At 45.5% G+C, this 20654-nt stretch overlaps 1 protein-coding gene across 10 annotated transcripts in view; it reads right to left on the bottom strand.

Moving 5' to 3' along the window:
• The window catches only part of LOC106564083 (axin-1), a 34199-nt gene extending 20564 nt beyond the window's left edge, over positions 1-13635 (bottom strand). For 9 of the 10 annotated variants that reach the window (XM_082958550.1, XM_082958549.1, XM_082958556.1 and 6 more), the window contains exons 1-9: positions 9831-10072; positions 6658-7255; positions 6034-6148; positions 4803-4999; positions 4524-4664; positions 2594-2737; positions 2412-2508; positions 437-574; positions 1-294 (exon numbers count right to left, since the gene is read on the bottom strand). The exon at positions 1-294 is cut by the window's left edge and continues 91 nt beyond it. In XM_082958550.1, the coding sequence (XP_082814676.1) occupies positions 1-294; positions 437-574; positions 2412-2508; positions 2594-2737; positions 4524-4664; positions 4803-4999; positions 6034-6148; positions 6658-7178 (1647 nt within the window). In that variant the 5' untranslated portion in view covers positions 7179-7255; positions 9831-10072. Of the gene's footprint in view, positions 295-436; positions 575-2411; positions 2509-2593; positions 2738-4523; positions 4665-4802; positions 5000-6033; positions 6149-6657; positions 7256-9830; positions 10073-10739; positions 10876-13434 lie in introns of those variants that run through there. The other variant, XM_082958558.1, reaches the window with a different exon arrangement.
• Positions 13636-20654: the final 7019 nt, after the last annotated feature.

The raw sequence follows: 20654 nt of genomic DNA, 5'->3' as shown, positions 1-20654 counted from the left end.
AGGGTACACCCCTACCCCTCCTACCCCCCCGTCGGGGGAGCGGGACTTGGGTGAGTGTCTCCCGGTGCCTGGTGACTGGCACCCCGGCGTCTTCATCACCCTCTGCACGTGTTCGTCTAAGATGGACTCCGGGTTCTCCTCGTGCGCGTCCTGTAGCGCCAGAACACCATTGTACGAGGTCTCTGAATAACGGGACCCGTAGTGGGGGTGGAGGGACGAGGGGGGGAGGGGCTTGTTGCCGTAGGGGGCGAGGGAGTTTACCATGGAGACGTCGGCGTCGTCACCCTCCTCCTCCTATCACAGAGCAGGAGAGGAAAGAAGGGGGCGGGGTTAGAGGAGAAGCAGGTTAGTGTGTGTGGGATGATTACTGTCCAACACACACACACACACACACACACACGTCACAGATACGTCACACACACACACCACTACATACCAGTCTGACCCTCTTCAGTCTCTCCTCCAGTCTCTCCTGAGCTTCTCGCTCTCTCAGAACTCCCTCCAGTCGACTGATGAGGTCAACAGCAAACCTCTCCGGCTCAACGTGGACATCCTTTGGCACACGGTATGTACGCTACACACAGAACATCTATCAGATACCATAAACATCACATACATGGTGTACCGTTAAGACCACAGAACATCTATCACACACCTGGTCTACCGTTATGACCACAGAACATCTATCAGATATGATCTATATACAGTTGAAGTCGGAAGTTTACATGCACTTAGGTTGGAGTCATTAAAACTTGTTTTTCAACCACTCCAAAAGTGGTTTACAAACTATAGTTTTGGCAAGTCACTTAGGACATCTACTTTGTGCATGAGACAAAGTAATTTTTCCAACAATTGTTTACAGACAGATTATTTCACACTGTATCACAATTCCAGTGGGTCAGAAGTGTACATACACTAAGTTGACTGTGACTTTAAACAGCTTGCAAAATTCCAGAAAATGATGTCATGGCTTTTGAAGCTTCTGATAGGCTAACTGACATAATTTTAGTCAATTGGAGGTGTACCTGTGGATGTATTTCAAGGCCTACCTTGAAACTCAGTGCCTCTTTGCTTGACATCATGGAAAAATCAAAAGAAATCAGTCAAGACCTCAGAAAAAAAATTGTACACCTCCACAAGTCTGGTTCATCCTTGGAAGCAAATTCCAAATGCCTAAAGGTACCTCGTTCATCTGTACAAACAATAGCACGCAAGTATAAATACCATAGGACCACGCAGCCGTCATACCGCTCAGGAAGGAGATGTGTTCTGTCTCCTAGAGATGAACGTGATTTGGTGTGAAAAGTGCAAATCAATCCCAGAACAACAGCAAAGGACCTTGTGAAGATGCTGGAGGGAACAGGTACAAAGGTATCTATATCCACAGTAAAACGAGTCCTATATCGACATAACCTGAAAGGCCACTCAGCAACGAAGAAGCCACTGCTCCAAAACCACCATAAAAAAGCCAGACTACGGTTTGCAACTGCACATGGGGACAACGATTGTACTTTTTGGAGAAATGTCCTCTGGTCTGATGAAACAAAAATAGAACTGTTTGGCCATAATGACCATCGTTATGTTTGGAGGAAAAAGGGGGATGCTTGCAAGCCGAAGAACACCATCCCAACCGTGAAACACGGGGTGGCAGCATGGGAGCGCTTTGCTGCAGGAGGGACTGGTGCACTTCACAAAATAGATGGCATCATGAGGGAGGAAAAATATGTGGATATATTGAAGCAACATCTCAAGACATCAGTCAGGAAGTTAAAGCTTGGTCGCAAATGGGTCTTCCAAATGGACAATGACCCCAAGCATACTTCCAAAGCTGTGGCAAAATGGCTTAAGGACAACAAAGTCAAGGTATTGGAGTGGCCATCACAAAGCCCTGACCTCAATCCTATAGAAAATGTGTGGGCAGAACTGAAAAAGCGTGTGCGAGCAAGGAGGCCTACAAACCTGACTCAGTTACACCAGCTCTGTCAGGAGGAATGGGCCAAAATTCACCCAATTTATTGTGGGAAGCTTGTGGAAGGCTACCCGAAACGTTTGACACAAGTTAAACAATTTAAAGGCAATGCTACCAAATACTAATTGAGTGTATGTAAACTTCTGACCCACTGGGAATGTGATGAAAGAAATAAAAGCTGAAATAAATCACTCTCTACTATTATTCTGACATTTCACGTTCTTAAAAGAAAGTGGTGATCTTAACTGACCTAAGACAGGGAATTTTTACTAGGATTAAATGTCAGGAATTGTGAAAACCTGAGTTAAATGTCTTTGGCTAAGGTGTATGTAAACTTCCGACTTCAACTGTATATGAGGTAGGGTATAAAGTAGTGTGTGTATACTACTTACAGGTATATGAGGTAGGGTGTAAAGTAGTGTGTAGTGTGTATACTACTTACAGGTATATGAGGTAGGGGCACACGTCCATTGGCTTTGGCACTTTCATGCATCTCTCTACGATGCTGTTTACGATACCGGTAGGGTGGAACACCATCTCTGCAAAACACACCCACTTTAGTATTCAGAAGAATGTGTTTCAGTGTGTGTGAGAGATAGAGGGTATGTTTGTGTGTGTACTCACACACTGCTGTCGGTCAGTGAGAGTGTGTCGCCGTCGGAGACGCTGGACATGCTCTGCTGTTCACTGTCGTTAGCGCTGGTCACCGGGGCGCGAGCAGAACCCATGTTAACGTAGTAGGGGTTAACTACCAGCTCTCTGCATGGTCTGAGAGGAGAGATGGTTACACACACACACACACACACACACACACACACACACACACACACACACACACACACACACACACACACACACACACACACACACACACACACACACGTAGTAGGGGTTAACTACCAGCTCTCTGCATGGTCTGAGAGGGGAGATGGTTACACACACACGGAAAGTATTCAGACCCTTCACTTTTTCCACATTTTGTTACGTTACAGCCTTGTTCTAAAACTGATTAAATAACATATTCTCATCAATCCACACAATACACCATAATGACAAAAGCGAAAACAGGTTTTTATAGAAATATTTGCAAAAATAAAAATACCATATTTACATAAGTATTCAGACCCTTTGCTATGAGACTGTAAATTGAGCTCAGGTGCATCCTGTTTCCATTGATCATCCTTGAGATGTTTCTACAACTTGATTGGAGTCCACCTGTGGTAAAATCAATTGATTGAACATAATTTTGAAAGACACACACCTGTCTATATAAGGTTCCAGTAGACAGTGCAAGTCAGAGCAAAAACCAAGCCATGAGGTCGAAGGAATTGTCCATTGAGCTCCGAGACAGGATTGTGTCGAGGCACAGATCAGGGGAAGGGTACCAAAAAATATCTGCAGCATTGACGGTCTCAAGAACACAGTGGCCTCCATCTTTCTTAAATGGAAGAAGTTTGGAAGCACCAAGACTCTTCCTAGAGCTGGCTGCCCGGCCAAACTGAGCAATCAGGGGAGAAGGGCCTTGGTCAGAGAGGTGACCAAGAACCTGATGGTCACTCTGACAGAGCTCCAGAGTTCCTCTGTGGAGATGGGAGAACCTTCCAGAAGGCCTTAATGGTACTGAATGACCAGACGGAAGCCACTCAGTAAAAGGCACGACAGCACGCTTGGAGTTTGCCAAAAGGCACCTAAAGACTCTCAGACCATCAGAAACAACAATCTCTGGTCTGATAAAACCAAGATTGAACTCTTTGGCCTGAATGCTGAGCGTCACATCTGGAGGAAACCTGGCAACATCCCTACGGTGAAGCATGGTGGTGGCAGCATCATGCTGTGGGGATGTTTTTCAGCAGCAGGGACTGGGAGACTAGTCAGGATCGAGGGAAAGATGAACGGAGCAAAGTACAGAGAGATCCTTGATGAAAACCTGCTCCAGAGCGCTCAGGACCTCAGACTGGGGAGAAGGTTCACCTTCCAACAGGACAACGACTCTAAACACACAGCCAAGACAACACAGGAGTGGCTACGGGACAAGTCTCTGAATGTCCTTGAGTGGCCCAGCCAGAGCCCGGACTTGAACCAGATCCAACATCTCTGGAGAGACCTGAAAATAGCTGTGCAGCGACGCTCCCCATCCAACCTGACAGAGCTTGAGAGGATCTGCAGAGAAGAATGGGACAAACTCCCCAAATACAGGTGTGACAAGATTGTAGCGTCATACCCAAGAAGACATGAGGCTGTAATCACTGCCAAAGGTGCTTCAACAAAGTACTGAGTAAAGGGTCTGAATACTTATGTAAATGTCAGTCTTTTATTTTTAATAAATGTCAAAAAAAGAACTGTTTTTGCTTTGTCATTATGGGGTATTGTGTGTAGATTGATGAGGGAATATATATATATATATATATAAATAACACACACAGACAAGACTAGGCACAACAACTACAGGCACAACTGCATAGCAACCACTCGGACAAATACTAAACACTGTCATGAATTTCCCACAATCAGGCGCAAACACACACATCCATAAACACTCTCTCTGGTCTCCTACCTGTACTCTCGGCTTTCCCCTGCTCTCCGATTGGTCGACACTCTGTGAGGAGCCGTCTCCATTAGCAACCTCTGGGTCAGCCTGCTGGCCTGCGTATCCCCGCTCTCCTCTTCTTCCTCCTCCTCCTCTTCCTCCCGGCACCTGAATCACAACCACCTTAAATCACCAAGTACATTCACATGGACCAGGAGTTTGACCTGGTGACATGGTGCTGACAACAAGAACACAATATAGACCAGAATATACGCAGGATCTGGATACACAGAGAGACACACACACCTCCACTCTACGTCCTCTGTGAGGGTGGGCAGGTAGCCAGGCCCCAGCGGCCCAGGACCAGTACCCGATGAGGAGCTGTGGTCGCTGGGTGGTTTGGGGCTCTCCTCCCCTGTCTGGGTGTACTCCAGGTAGGGGTCTGACTTCAGGAACAGAGGGTAGGTGTTCTCCTCCATGGTGCTCTGGATCTCTGTCTGGGCCTGGGAGAGGGACATCTTCGCTTCAGTACAAAGTTCCAAAACTTCATTGTTCATTCAGCATATAAAATAAAAATGAAAGTGAGATTAAACGAGGGAAGCTGAGATCTTCACCTGCAGCAACACACATCCCAGAGAGGGAAGCTGGGTTCTTCACCTCAGCAACACACATCCCAGAGAGGGAAGCTGGGTTCTACACCTGCAGCAACACACATCCTAGAGAGGGAAGCTGGGTTCTATACCAGCAGCAACACAGAGAGAGGGAAGCTGGGTTCTATACCAGCAGCAACACAGGGAGAGGGAAGCTGGGTTCTATACCAGCAGCAACACAGAGAGAGGGAAGCTGGGTTCTATACCAGCAGCAACACAGAGAGAGGGAAGCTGGGTTCTATACCAGCAGCAACACAGAGAGAGGGAAGCTGGGCTCCTCACCAGCAGCAACACAGAGAGAGGGAAGCTGGGCTCCTCACCAGCAGCAACACAGAGAGATGGAAGCTGGGTTTTTCACCAGCAGCAACACAGCGAGAGGGAAGCTGGGTTTTTCACCAGCAGCAACACAGCGAGAGGGAAGCTGGGCTCCTCACCAGCAGCAACACAGAGAGAGGGAAGCTGGGTTCTCTACCAGCAGCAACACACAGTTGTTGGTTATGTACAAGCTACCAACACATCCACCCCTTGTCTACAACTGTTCATGAAAATATGTTGGCAATAAAACATCAATGAATGTATATTTGTCCTGATTCCTGTGTCTCCTGCCACCAAGAGGATATTAACAGTGTGTTCTCAACCATCTGCCTGGTCAGTGAAAGGTTATTCATAAAACAACAGCTTCCTGTTCCAACATCACGTAATGATTGGTTGATGCATTACTTCCTGTTCCAACATCAGGTAATGATTGGTTGATGCATTGCTACCTGTTCCAACATCACATAATGATTGGTTGATGCATTGCTACCTGTTCCAACATCGCGTAATGATTGGTTGATGCATTACTTCCTGTTCCAACATCAGGTAATGATTGGTTGTTGCATTGCTACCTGTTGGAACATGGCAGGGTCCAGATGCAGTCTAACCACACAGTCTCTGATGAAGCTCTTAGTAGCTGGTTTAATCTGCCTCGACACGATGCCATTACTGTCCTGGATATACTTCCTGGAAAGACAGAGAAGAGAGAGATGAGAGAGAGAATAGAGAGATGGGAGAGAATAGAGACACAGTGATAGAGAGAAAGAGAGAATTGATTGAATAGAGAGACAGTGATAGAGAGAAAGAGAGAATAGAGAGAGAGTGATAGAGAGAAAGAGAGAATAGAGAGAGAATAGAGAGAGTGATAGAGAGAAAGAGAGAATAGAGAGAGAGGAGAGAGAAAGAGAGAGAATAGAGACAATGATAGAAAGAAAGAGAATAGACAGTGATAGAGAGACAGTGATAGAGAGAATTGAAAGACAGTGATAGAGAATAGAGAGACAGTGATAGAGAGAATAGAGAGAGAATAGCGAGAGAAGAGAGAAAGAGAGAGAATATAGACAGTGATAGAAAGAAAGAGAGAATAGACAGTGATAGAGAGACAGTGAGAATGGAGAGAGAAGAGAGAAAGAATAGACAGTGATAGAGAGAAAGAGAGAGAGAATAGAGAGAGGAGAGAGAAAAGACATCCCTACCTGTAAATGGCCTTGGCCAGCTTGGGCCTCTTCTCCTGGCTGCTCTTCCTGAAGCCGGAGCAGGCGAACCAGAAGTCAAGCTGGTCCCCACAGCCCTCCTGTCTCAGGAAGCCCCTGAACAGCTGTATGCCCTCCTGGTCATCCAGGAGAGAGTGGAGCGACTCGGCCCACTTCAGGTAGGGAGGCGTGGGGGAGGCGCTGCCCTCAGGCTCGTACCCTAGGTCCAGATCCGGTCGCCTGGGAGTGGGGATGGCCGAGGATGGGGACTCGCTACTACGGAAGGAGGGGTCTGTTTTGGAGGGGGGGTAGCAAGTGGACTGGGTGGGGGGGCGGCCTCCATGGCTGGAGGGGAGGTGGTGGGGGTCACGGTCGCCCCCCTCTTCTCCAGGGACAGGGGGCCGAGGGGCGTGCTCTGTGAAGTGGCTGTGGAGGTCCACCCCCATCCCAACCCCTAGACCCCCCAGATGGTCGCCCCCTCCCACCCCCCTGTACGCCCCCTGTGGGTCTCGGACCACACTCATGTCTCTGGTTGGGGACCACTGGGTTGGGCACCGGTCACACCCACACCTCTAGAACAGCTGAAGATGAGAGATTCTTCCTGTGGTGGAAGAGAAGAGGGGGATGAGTAAAAGAGAGGAATGGTCCTACCTGACAGAAAAGACAGGAGAACGAGGAACTGAAACATGAACAATTCTATCTGGAGGAAGGAAGGAGAGGGTCAGAGCTGAACTACACAGTGAAGGAAGGAGAGGGTCAGAGCTGAACTATAGAGTGAAGGAAGGAGAGGGTCAGAGCTGAACTATAGAGTGAAGGAAGGAGAGGGTCAGAGCTGAACTATAGAGTGAAGGAAGGAGAGGGTCAGAGCTGAACTACACAGTGAAGGAAGGAGAGGGTCAGAGCTGAACTATAGAGTGAAGGAAGGAGAGGGTCAGAGCTGAACTATAGAGTGAAGGAAGGAGAGGGTCAGAGCTGAACTATAGAGTGAAGGAAGGAGAGGGTCAGAGCTGAACTACAGAGTGAAGGAAGGAGAGGGTCAGAGCTGAACTATAGAGTGAAGGAAGGAGAGGGTCAGAGATGAACTATAGAGTGAAGGAAGGAGAGGGTCAGAGCTGAACTACAGAGTGAAGGAAGGAGAGGGTCAGAGCTGAACTACACAGTGAAGGAAGGAGAGGGTCAGAGCTGAACTATAGAGTGAAGGAAGGAGAGGGTCAGAGCTGAACTACACAGTGAAGGAAGGAGAGGGTCAGAGCTGAACTATAGAGTGAAGGAAGGAGAGGGTCAGAGCTGAACTATAGAGTGAAGGAAGGAGAGGGTCAGAGCTGAACTATAGAGTGAAGGAAGGAGAGGGTCAGAGCTGAACTATAGAGTGAAGGAAGGAGAGGGTCAGAGCTGAACTATAGAGTGAAGGAATGAGCAACGGTTGGTGTGGTTAGACCCACACACACTGATCACAGATTGACCCTGGGAGAAAAGAGGGGGAAGAGTAGAGAGAGAGAGAGAGAGAGAGAGAATGGGAACGGTGAAACTGAAAGATGACGTACTATCTGAGTGAGAGAAAGAGGTTAAAAGAGAAGAAAGAGGAACAAGAGAGGGATGTATAGTAGTGTTAACGTGATTCAGGATGATAGGCTGCGATATGTTTTTACCCTAACACGGAACCAATGGTCTTCTTCTACAGACACAATGAATAAGGTTACCTCCATCACAACGAACATGTTTTGAAGCTAATAACAAATAACTAGCTAACTAATTAAAGAGGTTGTACCTGGCACTTGCTAGCATAGCCATGCTGATTTCAACTTTCACAATGACGGCTATCAGCAATGATCAACACAGACTAGCTAGCAAATAAGGTCATTCTAAACCATTGGTTAGTGTTAGTTGTTAGCCAGCTAGCTAGGTAGTGCCGTAATAGATCATCAAAACAGAAGCTATGGTTAAAGAAGGTAACAGTGGTTAACCAACGTTAGCTAATAGTTAGTTAGCTTCGTTATCCTAACGTCACCGGTACGCGTTAGTTAGCTAGCTGCCAGTTTAACAAAACACAGCCAGCTAGATGCATTAGCTCTATAACTGTTAGTTAGCTAGCTCCCAGTTTAACAAAACACAGCCAGCTAGATGCATTAACTCCATAACTGTTAGTTAGCTATCTGCCAGTTTAACAAAACACAGCCAGCTAGATGCATTAGCTCTGTAACTGTTAGTTAGCTAGCTGCCAGTTTAACAAAACACAGCCAGCTAGATGCATTAGCTCTGTAACTGTTAGTTAGCTAGCTGCCAGTTTAACAAAACACAGCCAGCTAGATGCATTAGCTCTGTAACTGTTAGTTAGCTAGCTGCCAGTTTAACAAAACACAGCCAGCTAGATGCATTAGCTCTGTAACTGTTAGTTAGCTAGCTGCCAGTTTAACAAAACACAGCCAGCTAGATGCATTAGCTCTGTAACTGTTAGTTAGCTAGCTGCCAGTTTAACAGAACACAGCCAGCTAGATGCATTAGCTCTATAACTGTTAGTTAGCTATCTGCGAGTTTAACAAAACACAGCCAGCTAGATGCATTAACTCTAACTGTTAGTTAGCTAGCAGCAGGTCAATAATAACAATGAGTTTGCACTTAATGTGTACTGTAACTATCTAACGTTAACTAGCTAGCAAATAAACAACGCATTTCAAAGATGGCTACAGTACAGTAACTAGTCAACGTTAGTTCAGTCCTCTCGCTTCCTCTACTCCGGCTAGGTGTAGTAGCTAGCTAGCCTCTCCCTCACATTGCTTTGAAGTGAGATCCCATTCATCTTGGCCTCTCGCAAAGACGGTGGGGGAGGGGGTACAAGGCAACAAACTCCACACCACCACACAAGACGGGCCTGCTGCCTTTCCTTTCCTCCACTAAACCCCTTGAGGTAGCCCGCAACACTACTTGACACAGTAAACATTAGCCAGATTGCTAACTAACTCGGATGGCGGACACAGTTGAGCGTTCTCGTACGAGATACGAACATCCCGAAGCCGTTTGATCGATCAAAGCGCAACAGCCCTAATCCTTCGATCAAGGATCAAACACACAAGCAGAAAGCGAAGGCACGTTTCACCCCGCCGCTTGGCTAAGGGGCTAGCAAGCTACCTAAAAACCCCAAACATCCCGTATTTAGCGGCTTAAAGTATACAACCTACCGTATCTGAAATCCCGCACCCCGTTTTCCACCGCATCGGGGATAGTGGCGAGAACAGTAGTGTGTGAAACGCGACATAAGGACAACTTGACAGTATTAAAACGTGAAAGAAAACAACCCTTTCTGTCTTGCCCTCTCAACTCCCCGTGGCCATGGAGGTCTCCAACACACTCCAAGCAGAATGAGAATGCGTGCTGGAGTATGTGACCGTCGGTGTGCGCTAGTATCGAGTGTGTGTTCAACAGCGCCTCGTCCGTTCGGAACGACACACTGCACCGGGAGAGAGGAGAACATTGGAATGTCCCGTGGAGCGAATGTTCAGAACATTGCCCCCAAAAATGATGAATAACAAACCAAATATGATGTAGGTATTGAATTGACTCAATTAATAAACACATGATGGATAATGGTACAGAATATCGGTTAAATTATCTAAATCCTGAAAAATAATTTCTGTCCTCGTACAGTAAAGGGCTATAAGGTACTTTTTAATAAATCACCGATTTGGCTAGACAATGAATACACTGATGACACCGTTGCATTACATATGAGATAGAATGGCGAGAAAATAACCCATCAATTACAAACCACTGATCAATAATCAGAATCAGAATCAATACTTTTCTTGCAATGTGAACAGAATGGCAAATGAATAGAATGACGTAGCCTAACGCGCACCTTTGAATGGTTATAGGGTCCAACGTCGGCTTCTAGACAAACGTTCTACATGACAGTATGTGCTGAATAAAAACAGCCAGGTAGACTAACCAAAAGCAGAAGTAGCCTATTGTCTTCGATTAAAAAAAATCAAAAATAAAGATAATCCCGACAATTAAATAGACAAAAAGAAAAACAGAAACAACAGCCCAAAACATACATTATATAAACGAAGAAATCTGTATTAATCTACCTTTCTGCTGTTGCTGCTCCGGTCGCCTGGCGCAGAACCCATCTCCAGAGTGACTGACAGCAGGACAGTGCGAGAGCATGCCGCCGACAGCCGAGCTGTCAGTCACACGCCTGTAGTCAGTAAGTCAGGCATCGACCTGTGGAGAGAAGGGGGGAGGGTGAGATGGAGGGGAGAGAGAGGAGGGAGGGAGGGAGAGATCGGAAAGGAAGGAGGGAGACTCAATAGTAAAACCAAGTCATTATACTCAGTTACTTGGCCAGTGCAATCAACCATAGCCTATGTATTCAAACATTAGAAATATACTGTAATTCTAGTTAAACAGTACCAGTCAAAAGTTTGGACACACCTACATTGTAGAATAATAGTGATGACATCAAAACTATGAAATAACACATATGGAAACATGTAGTAAGCAAAAAAGTGTTAAACAAATCAAAATATATTTTAGATTCTTCAAAGTAGCCACCTGTTGCCTTGATGACAGCTTTGAACACTCTTGGCATTCTCTCAACCAGCTTCATGAGGTAGTCACCTGGAATGCTTTTCCAACAGTCTTGATGGAGTTCCCACATATGCTGAGCACTTGCTGGCTGCTTTTCCTTCACTCTGCGGTCCAACTCATCCCAAACCATCTCAATTGGGATGAGGTCGAGTGGTTGTGGAGACCAGGTCATCTGATGCAGCACTCCACTCTCCTTCTTGGTCAAATAGCCCTTAGCCCAAATAGCCTGGAGATGTGTTTTGGGTCATTGTCCTGTTGAAAAACAAATGGTAGTCCCACTAAACACAAACCAGATGGGATGGTTTATCGCTGCAGAATGCTGTGGTAACCATGCTGGTTAAGTGTGCCTTGAATTCTAAATAAATCACAGTGTCACCAGCAAAGCACCCCCACACCATCACACCTCCTCCTCCGTGCTTCACTGTGGGAACCACACATGCAGAGATCATCCGTTCACCTACTCCACGTCTGACAAAGGCACGGCGGTTGGAACCAAAAATCTTAAATTTGGACTCCAGACCAAAGGACAGATTTCCACCGGTCTAATTTTCCTTGCTCGTGTTTCTTGGCCCAAGCAAGTCTCTTCTTCTTGTTGGTGTCCTTTAGTACTGGTTTCTTTGCAGCAATTCGACCATGAAGGTCTGATTCACGCAGTCTCCTTGGAAACAGTTGATGTTGAGATGTGTCTTTTACTTGAACTCTGTGAAGCATTTATTTAGGCTGCAATCTGATGTGCAGTTAATTGCCGATTTCTGAGGCTGGTAACTCTAATGAACTTATCCTCTGCAGCAGAGGGTCTTCCTTTCCTGTGGCGGTCCTCATGAGAGACAGTTTCATCATAGGGCTTGATGGTTTTTGCGACTGCACTTGAAGAAACTTTACATTTTCCTGGATTGACTGAGCTTCAAATAAAGTAATGTTGGACTGGGTTATTTGTGTTATTGACTGTACGTTTGTTTATGTGTAACTCTGTGTTGTTGTTTTTGTCGCACTGCATTGCTTTATCTTGGCCAGGTTGCAGTTGTAAATGAGAACTTGTTCTCAAGTGGCCTACCTGGTTAAATAAAGGTGAAATAATATTTTTTGAAAAAATTAAAATAAACTGTTTCTCTTTGCTTATTTGAGCTGTTCTTGACATAATATGGACTTGGTCTTTTACCAAATAGGGTTATTGTCTGTATACTAGGGGTCGACCGATTAATCAGCATGGCCGATTAATTAGGGCCGATTTCAAGGGTTCATAACAATCGGTAATCGGCATTTTTGGACGCCGATTATGGCCGATTACATTGCATTCCATGAGGAAACTGCTTGGCAGGCTGACCACCTGCTACGCGAGTGCAGCAAGGAGCCAAGGTAAGTTGCTAGCTAGCATTAAACTTATCTTATAAAAAACAATCAATCTTAACATAATCACTAGTTAACTATACATGGTTGATGATATTACTAGGTTAACTAGCTTGTTCTGCGTTGCATATAATCAATGTGGTGCCTGTTAATTTTTGCATTATTTAAAACAAATTGAGCATGTTTCATTATTTATTTGAGACTAAATACATTTTATTTATGCATTATATTAAGTTAAAATAAAAGTGGTCATTGTTCATTCAGTATTGTTGTAATTGTCATTATTACAATATATATAAATCAGACGATTAATCGGTATCTGCTTTTTTTGGTCCTCCAATAATCAGTATCGGTTAATCGGTCGACCTCTACTGTATACCAACCCTACCTTGTCACAACACAACTGATTGGCTCAGAAGGAAAGAAATTCCCCAAATTAACTTTTAACAAGACACACCTGTTAATTGAAATGCATTCCAGGTGACTACCTCATGAAGCTGGTTGAGAGAATGCCAAGAGTATGTAAAGCTGTCATCAAGGCAAAGGGTGGCTACTTTGAAGAATCTCAAATAGAAAATATATTTTGATTTGTTTAACACTTTTTTGGTTACTGCATTATGTGATATTGATAAACCATCCCATCTGATATTGATATGATATATTATGTGATACTGATATATGTGATATTAAATAGTTTTGATGTCTTCACTATTATTCTACAATGTAGAAAATAGTAAAAATAAAGAATGAGTAGGTGTGTCCAATCTTTTGACTGGTACTGAATGTATTCAAATAGGTCTATGTTTTACAAATACCTATTATAGCAAAAATGTAAATCATCGTTACCTTGAAACAGCTGCACCCAAGCGTCCTGTATGGTGTGCCACTCCTCTCCAGTGGACTGGGGTTTCCCCCCTCTCCCCATCCCAGACCTGCAGGTGGACCACCAGGTCAGCAGGGGGGGCTCTGCTCTGTCCATACAGAAAACAGAGGAGGGGTTCCACACCTGGCTGCTGCTAGGTCCTCTCTCCATACCACCCTGGGGAGAGAGAGAGCGAGAGAGAGAGGGTTCAAACAGGTGTGTCTATTGGGGAGGGAGGAGAGAGAGGGGGGAGAGGAGGGGGAGGGAGAAAGGGGAGGGAGAGAGGGGAGAGAGAGGAGGGGAGGGAGAGAGGGGAGTTTGAGAGACAGGGAGAGAGACAGGGAGAGAGACAGGGAGAGAGAGGGTTCAAACAGGTGTCTCTTTTGGGGAGGGAGGAGAGAGAGAGAGGGGAAGAGAGAGGAGGGGAGAGAGAGAGAGGAGGGAGAGACTTGATTTGATTTTTATTTGGATCTCTTTTAGTCCTCATTTGGACTAATCTTCCAAGAGTCCTTAAACATTAAAATACAATTTATAATGCGATCACATTTTCACATATAACACACTGTTTCAAACAGACATAATACACTAACATATTGACCAGATAAATACTCTAACAGTCTAAAAATATATTGATTTTTCATCTACTATAGTCCATCACAACATTTCTATGTATTATATTTAAATGGTTTTAAAGTATTGTTTGAATGTATATATTGAGAGGTTTCGCTCAGTTAAATTATTCAATTTCTATATTGCTCTAAATAAAATGTTATTTTGCCTATTTCTCTTTTCTGTCTGGAAAACACATAGATGGTGGACAATCTATTCCTAGAATTTACTGAGTGTCTGTCTCTTACCAACTGAATACTGTTGTGAATAGAGTTTGGCTGTTTTAAATGGTGTATATTATTAAATAAAATAAGCATGTTTTTTTCAATTATCTTGTTGATTGATGACCAACCAAGAGCATTGCGCATGACTACAACAGAAGAACCATATCTCCACCTTAAAGCAATCCTTGCTGCTTTGTTCTGTGCAATCTGCAGCCTCCTAACTTCACTTGATGATGCATTTCCCCAGAACACAGAACAGTAGTTCACCTGACTCTCAATTAATGCTTGTGTTATTTACTTAAGAATCTTTCCTGGTAAATATTTAGCTATCCTTCTGATCATACATGCTGTTTTAATATTTGTTTTACATAGATTAGTTATTTGAGACGACCATGATAAGCAGTTGTCTAGCTGCATTCCCGGTAGTTTAGTTTCTGCCACTTCCTCAGTTGTCTAGCTGCACTCCCGGTAGTTTGGTTTCTGACACTTCCTTAATTTGAACTCCCTCCATACTTAATTGTATCCCCATGTTGTGTTGGCCTTTTCTTAGTGGAACAGACCAACATAACTTTGGTTTTCTTGTTAAAACAAGTTTGTTCCGGCAAACCAACTCCCTGATATTCTCAAAATCTCCTTGTAAAGCTTGCTGTACCTGTTGAACCGATTGTCTTGCTGTATAAATTGTAGTATCATCTGCAAATATAGTAGCTTGAGTTACAGATAAGGCATAAGGAAGGTCGTTGGTATATATTAAATAAAGAAGTGGCCCAAGGCAGCTGCCCTGCGGTATGCCACAGTTTAAAGCATGAGGGGAAGAAAATGAACCATTGATATAGGTGGACTGTTTCCTGTCAGTTAGATATCACTGTACCCAATTCAATAATACCTCCTTAAAACCATAATGCATTCATTTTGTCAAAATTATTTCATGATCCACTAAATCAAACGCTGCAGTAAAATACAAAAATAATACACCCACAAACCTGCCATTATCCATAGCATTGAACCACTGTCATGTCATGTCAACCATTGCAGTGGTAGTGCAATGGTTTTTGCAATAAGCATGCTGATTGGCTGTAATCAGATCATTATTTTTCATGTACTCCCATATTTGTCTACTCACAATGCCCTCCAATATCTTACTGAGTGAAGGGAGTAGACAAGTGAAGGGAGTAGACAAGTGAAGGGAGAGAGAGGAGGGGAGGGAGTAGACAAGTGAAGGGAGTAGACAAGTGAAGGGAGAGAGAGGAGGGGAGGGAGTAGACAAGTGAAGGGAGAGAGAGGAGGGGAGGGAGTAGACAAGTGAAGGGAGAGAGAGGAGGGGAGGGAGTAGACAAGTGAAGGGAGTAGACAAGTGAAGGGAGAGAGAGGAGGGGAGGGAGTAGACAAGTGAAGGGAGAGAGAGGAGGGGAGGGAGTAGTCAAGTGAAGGGAGTAGACAAGGGAAGGGAGTAGACAAGTGAAGGGAGAGAGAGGAGGGGAGGGAGTAGACAAGTGAAGGGAGTAGACAAGTGAAGGGAGAGAGAGGAGGGGAGGGAGTAGACAAGTGAAGGGAGAGAGAGGAGGGGAGGGAGTAGACAAGTGAAGGGAGAGAGAGGAGGGGAGGGAGTAGACAAGTGAAGGGAGAGAGAGGAGGGGAGGGAGTAGACAAGTGAAGGGAGAGAGAGGAGGGGAGGGAGTAGACAAGTGAAGGGAGTAGACAAGTGAAGGGAGAGAGAGGAGGGGAGGGAGTAGACAAGTGAAGGGAGTAGACAAGGGAAGGGAGAGAGAGGAGGGGAGGGAGTAGACAAGTGAAGGGAGAGAGAGGAGGGGAGGGAGTAGACAAGTGAAGGGAGAGAGAGGAGGGGAGGGAGTAGACAAGTGAAGGGAGTAGACAAGTGAAGGGAGAGAGAGGAGGGGAGGGAGTAGACAAGTGAAGGGAGTAGACAAGGGAAGGGAGTAGACGAATGAAGGGAGAGAGAGGAGGGAGAGAGAGGAGGTGAGGGAGAGAGAGGGAGAGAGAGAGATGGGAGAGAGGAGTTGATGGAGAGAGAGAAGGAGAAAGGGGAGGGAGAGAGGAGGGAGAGGGGGTAGAGAGAAACAGCGACAGGGGGGTGTCAAGCAGGTAGCTTAACTAATGGGGAAGGAGATCGATAGGGAGAGAGAATTGGGATTGGAGAGAACAGAGAAGAGAGAGGAGAGAGACAGACAGACTCCAATTTCTGTAGTCCAAACCAGAGCCTTATCTCTGTCTGTGTAAACTCTATATAACTCTGCTGTAGTCCAAACCAGAGCCTTATCTCTGTCTGTGTAAACTCTATATAACTCTGCTGTAGTCCAGACCAGAGCCTTATCTCTGTCTGTGTAAACTCTATATAACTCTGCTGTAGTCCAAACCAGAGCCTTATCTCTGTCTGTGTAAACTCTATATAACTCTGCTGTAGTCCAGACCAGAGCCTTATCTCCTGTTAAGGCAAGGGCTGATTTCAAGGTTTTACTGCTAACCTACAAAGCATTACATGGGCTTGCTCCTACCTATCTTTCCGATTTGGTCCTGCCGTACATACCTACACGTACGCTACGGTCACAAGACGCAGGCCTCCTAATTGTACCTAGAATTTCTAAACAAACAGCTGGAGGCAGGGCTTTCTCCTATAGAGCTCCATTTTTATGGAATGGTCTGCCTATCCATGTGAGAGACGCAGACTCAGTCTCAACCTTTAAGTCTTTACTGAAGACTCAACTCTTCAGTAGGTCCTATGATTAAGTGTAGTTTGGCCCAGGAGTGTGAAGGTGAACGGAAAGGCTCTGGAGCAACGAACCGCCCTTGCTGTCTCTGCCTGGCCGGTTCCCATCTCTCCACTGGGATTTTCTGCCTCTAACCCTATTACAGGGGCTGAGTCACTGGCTTACTGGTGTTCTTCCATGCCGTCCCTAGGAGGGGTGCATCACTTGAGTGGGTTGAGTCACTGACGTGGTCTTCCTGTCTGGGTTGGCGCCCCCCCTTGGGTTGTGCCGTGGTGTAGATCTTTGTGGGCTATACTTGGCCTTGTCTCAGGATGGTAAGTTGGTGGTTGAAGATATCCCTCTAGTGGTGTGGGGGCTGTGCTTTGGCAAAGTGGGTGGAGTTATATCCTGCCTGTTTGGCCCTGTCAGGGGGTATCATCGGATGGGGCCACAGTGTCTCCTGACCCCTCCTGTCTCATCCTCCAGTATTTATGCTGCAGTAGTTTATGTGTCGGGGGGCTAGGGTCAGTCTGTTACATCTGGAGTATTTCTCTTGCCTTATCCGGTGTCCTGTGTGAATTTAAATATGCTCTCTCTAATTCTCTCTTTCTCGCTTTCTTTCTTTCTCTCGGAGGACCTGAGCCCTAGGACCATGCCTCAGGACTACCTGGCATGATGACTCCTTGCTGTCCCCAGTCCACCTGGCCGTGCTGCTGCTCCAGTTTCAACTGTTCTGCCTGCGGCTATGGAACCCTGACCTGTTCACCGGATGTGCTACCTGTCCCAGACCTGCTGTTTTCAACTCTCTAGAGACAGCAGGAGTGGTTGAGATACTCTCAAAGATCGGCTATGAAAAAGCCACCTGACACTTACTCTTGAGGTGCTGACTTGTTGCACCCTCGACAACTACTGTGATTATTATTATTTGACCATGCTGGTCATTTATGAACATTTGAACATCTTGGCCATGTTCTGTTATAATCGCCACCCCGGCACAGCCAGAAGAGGACTGGCCACCCCTCATAGACTGGTTCCTCTCTAGGTTTCTTCCTAGGTTTTGGCCTTTCTAGGGAATTTTTCCTAGCCACCGTGCTTCTACACCTGCATTGCTTGCTGTTTGGGGTTTTAGGCTGGGTTTCTGTACAGCACTTTGAGATATCAGCTGATGTAAGAAGGGCTATATAAATACATTTGATTTGATTTGATTTATCTCTGTCTGTGTAAACTCTATATGTAGACTCATCTGTAGTCCAAACTCATCTGACTCATTTGACTCATCTGTAGTCCAAACCAGAGCCTTATCTCTGTCTGTGTAAACTCTATATAACTCATGCTGTAGTCCAAACCAGAGCCTTATCTCTGTCTGTGTAAACTCTATATAACTCTGCTGTAGTCCAGACCAGAGCCTTATCTCTGTCTGTGTAAACTCTATATAACTCTGCTGTAGTCCAGACCAGAGCCTTATCTCTGTCTGTGTAAACTCTATATAACTCTGCTGTAGTCCAGACCAGAGCCTTATCTCTGTCTGTGTAAACTCTATATAACTCTGCTGTAGTCCAAACCAGAGCCTTATCTCTGTCTGTGTAAACTCTATATAACTCTGCTGTAGTCCAGACCAGAGCCTTATCTCTGTCTGTGTAAACTCTATATAACTCTGCTGTAGTCCAGACCAGAGCCTTATCTCTGTCTGTGTAAACTCTATATAACTCTGCTGTAGTCCAAACCAGAGCCTTATCTCTGTCTGTGTAAACTCTATATAACTCTGCTGTAGTCCAAACCAGAGCCTTATCTCTGTCTGTGTAAACTCTATATAACTCTGCTGTAGTCCAGACCAGAGCCTTATCTCTGTCTGTGTAAACTCTATATAACTCTGCTGTAGTCCAAACCAGAGCCTTATCTCTGTCTGTGTAAACTCTATATAACTCTGCTGTAGTCCAGACCAGAGCCTTATCTCTGTCTGTGTAAACTCTATATAACTCTGCTGTAGTCCAGACCAGAGCCTTATCTCTGTCTGTGTAAACTCTATATAACTCTGCTGTAGTCCAGACCAGAGCCTTATCTCTGTCTGTGTACTTATCGTTATCTGTCTGTTGGTGTTGTTTATCCTCCAGGTCTCTGTCTGTTGGTGTTGTTTATCCTCCAGGTGTCTGTCTGTTGGTGTTGTTTATCCTCCAGGTCTCTGTCTGTCTGTTGGTGTTGTTTATCCTCCAGGTCTCTGTCTGTCTGTTGGTGTTGTTTATCCTCCAGGTCTCTGTCTGTCTGTTGGTGTTGTTTATCCTCCAGGTCTCTGTCTGTCTGTTGGTGTTGTTTATCCTCCAGGTCTCTGTCTGTCTGTTGGTGTTGTTTATCCTCCAGGTCTCTGTCTGTCTGTTGGTGTTGTTTATCCTCCAGGTCCGTCTGTCTGTTGGTGTTGTTTATCCTCCAGGTCTCTGTCTGTCTGTTGGTGTTGTTTATCCTCCAGGTCTCTGTCTGTTGGTGTTGTTTATCCTCCAGGTCTCTGTCTGTTGGTGTTGTTTATCCTCCAGGTCTCTGTCTGTCTGTTGGTGTTGTTTATCCTCCAGGTCTCTGTCTGTCTGTTGGTGTTGTTTATCCTCCAGGTGTCTGTCTGTTGGTGTTGTTTATCCTCCAGGTCTCTGTCTGTTGGTGTTGTTTATCCTCCAGGTCTCTGTCTGTTGGTGTTGTTTATCCTCCAGGTCTCTGTCTGTTGGTGTTGTTTATCCTCCAGGTCTCTGTCTGTTGGTGTTGTTTATCCTCCAGGTCTCTGTCTGTCTGTTGGTGTTGTTTATCCTCCAGGTCTCTGTCTGTTGGTGTTGTTTATCCTCCAGGTCTCTGTCTGTTGGTGTTGTTTATCCTCCAGGTCTCTGTCTGTTGGTGTTGTTTATCCTCCAGGTCTCTGTCTGTTGGTGTTGTTTATCCTCCAGGTCTCTGTCTGTCTGTTGGTGTTGTTTATCCTCCAGGTCTCTGTCTGTTGGTGTTGTTTATCCTCCAGGTCTCTGTCTGTTGGTGTTGTTTATCCTCCAGGTCTCTGTCTGTTGGTGTTGTTTATCCTCCAGGTCTCTGTCTGTCTGTTGGTGTTGTTTATCCTCCAGGTGTCTGTCTGTTGGTGTTGTTTATCCTCCAGGTCTCTGTCTGTTGGTGTTGTTTATCCTCCAGGTCTCTGTCTGTTGGTGTTGTTTATCCTCCAGGTCTCTGTCTGTTGGTGTTGTTTATCCTCCAGGTCTCTGTCTGTTGGTGTTGTTTATCCTCCAGGTCTCTGTCTGTCTGTTGGTGTTGTTTATCCTCCAGGTCTCTGTCTGTCTGTGGTGTTGTTTATCCTCCAGGTCTCTGTCTGTCTGTTGGTGTTGTTTATCCTCCAGGTCTCTGTCTGTCTGTTGGTGTTGTTTATCCTCCAGGTCTCTGTCTGTCTGTTGGTGTTGTTTATCCTCCAGGTCTCTGTCTGTCTGTTGGTGTTGTTTATCCTCCAGGTCTCTGTCTGTCTGTTGGTGTTGTTTATCCTCCAGGTCTCTGTCTGTTGGTGTTGTTTATCCTCCAGGTCTCTGTCTGTTGGTGTTGTTTATCCTCCAGGTCTCTGTCTGTCTGTTGGTGTTGTTTATCCTCCAGGTCTCTGTCTGTCTGTTGGTGTTGTTTATCCTCCAGGTCTCTGTCTGTCTGTTGGTGTTGTTTATC

This window comes from Salmo salar, chromosome 12, assembly GCF_965601325.2.
Source record: "Salmo salar chromosome 12, fSalSal1, whole genome shotgun sequence".
Lineage (NCBI taxonomy): Eukaryota > Metazoa > Chordata > Actinopteri > Salmoniformes > Salmonidae > Salmo > Salmo salar.
This window is presented reverse-complemented; position numbering and strand designations above follow the sequence as displayed.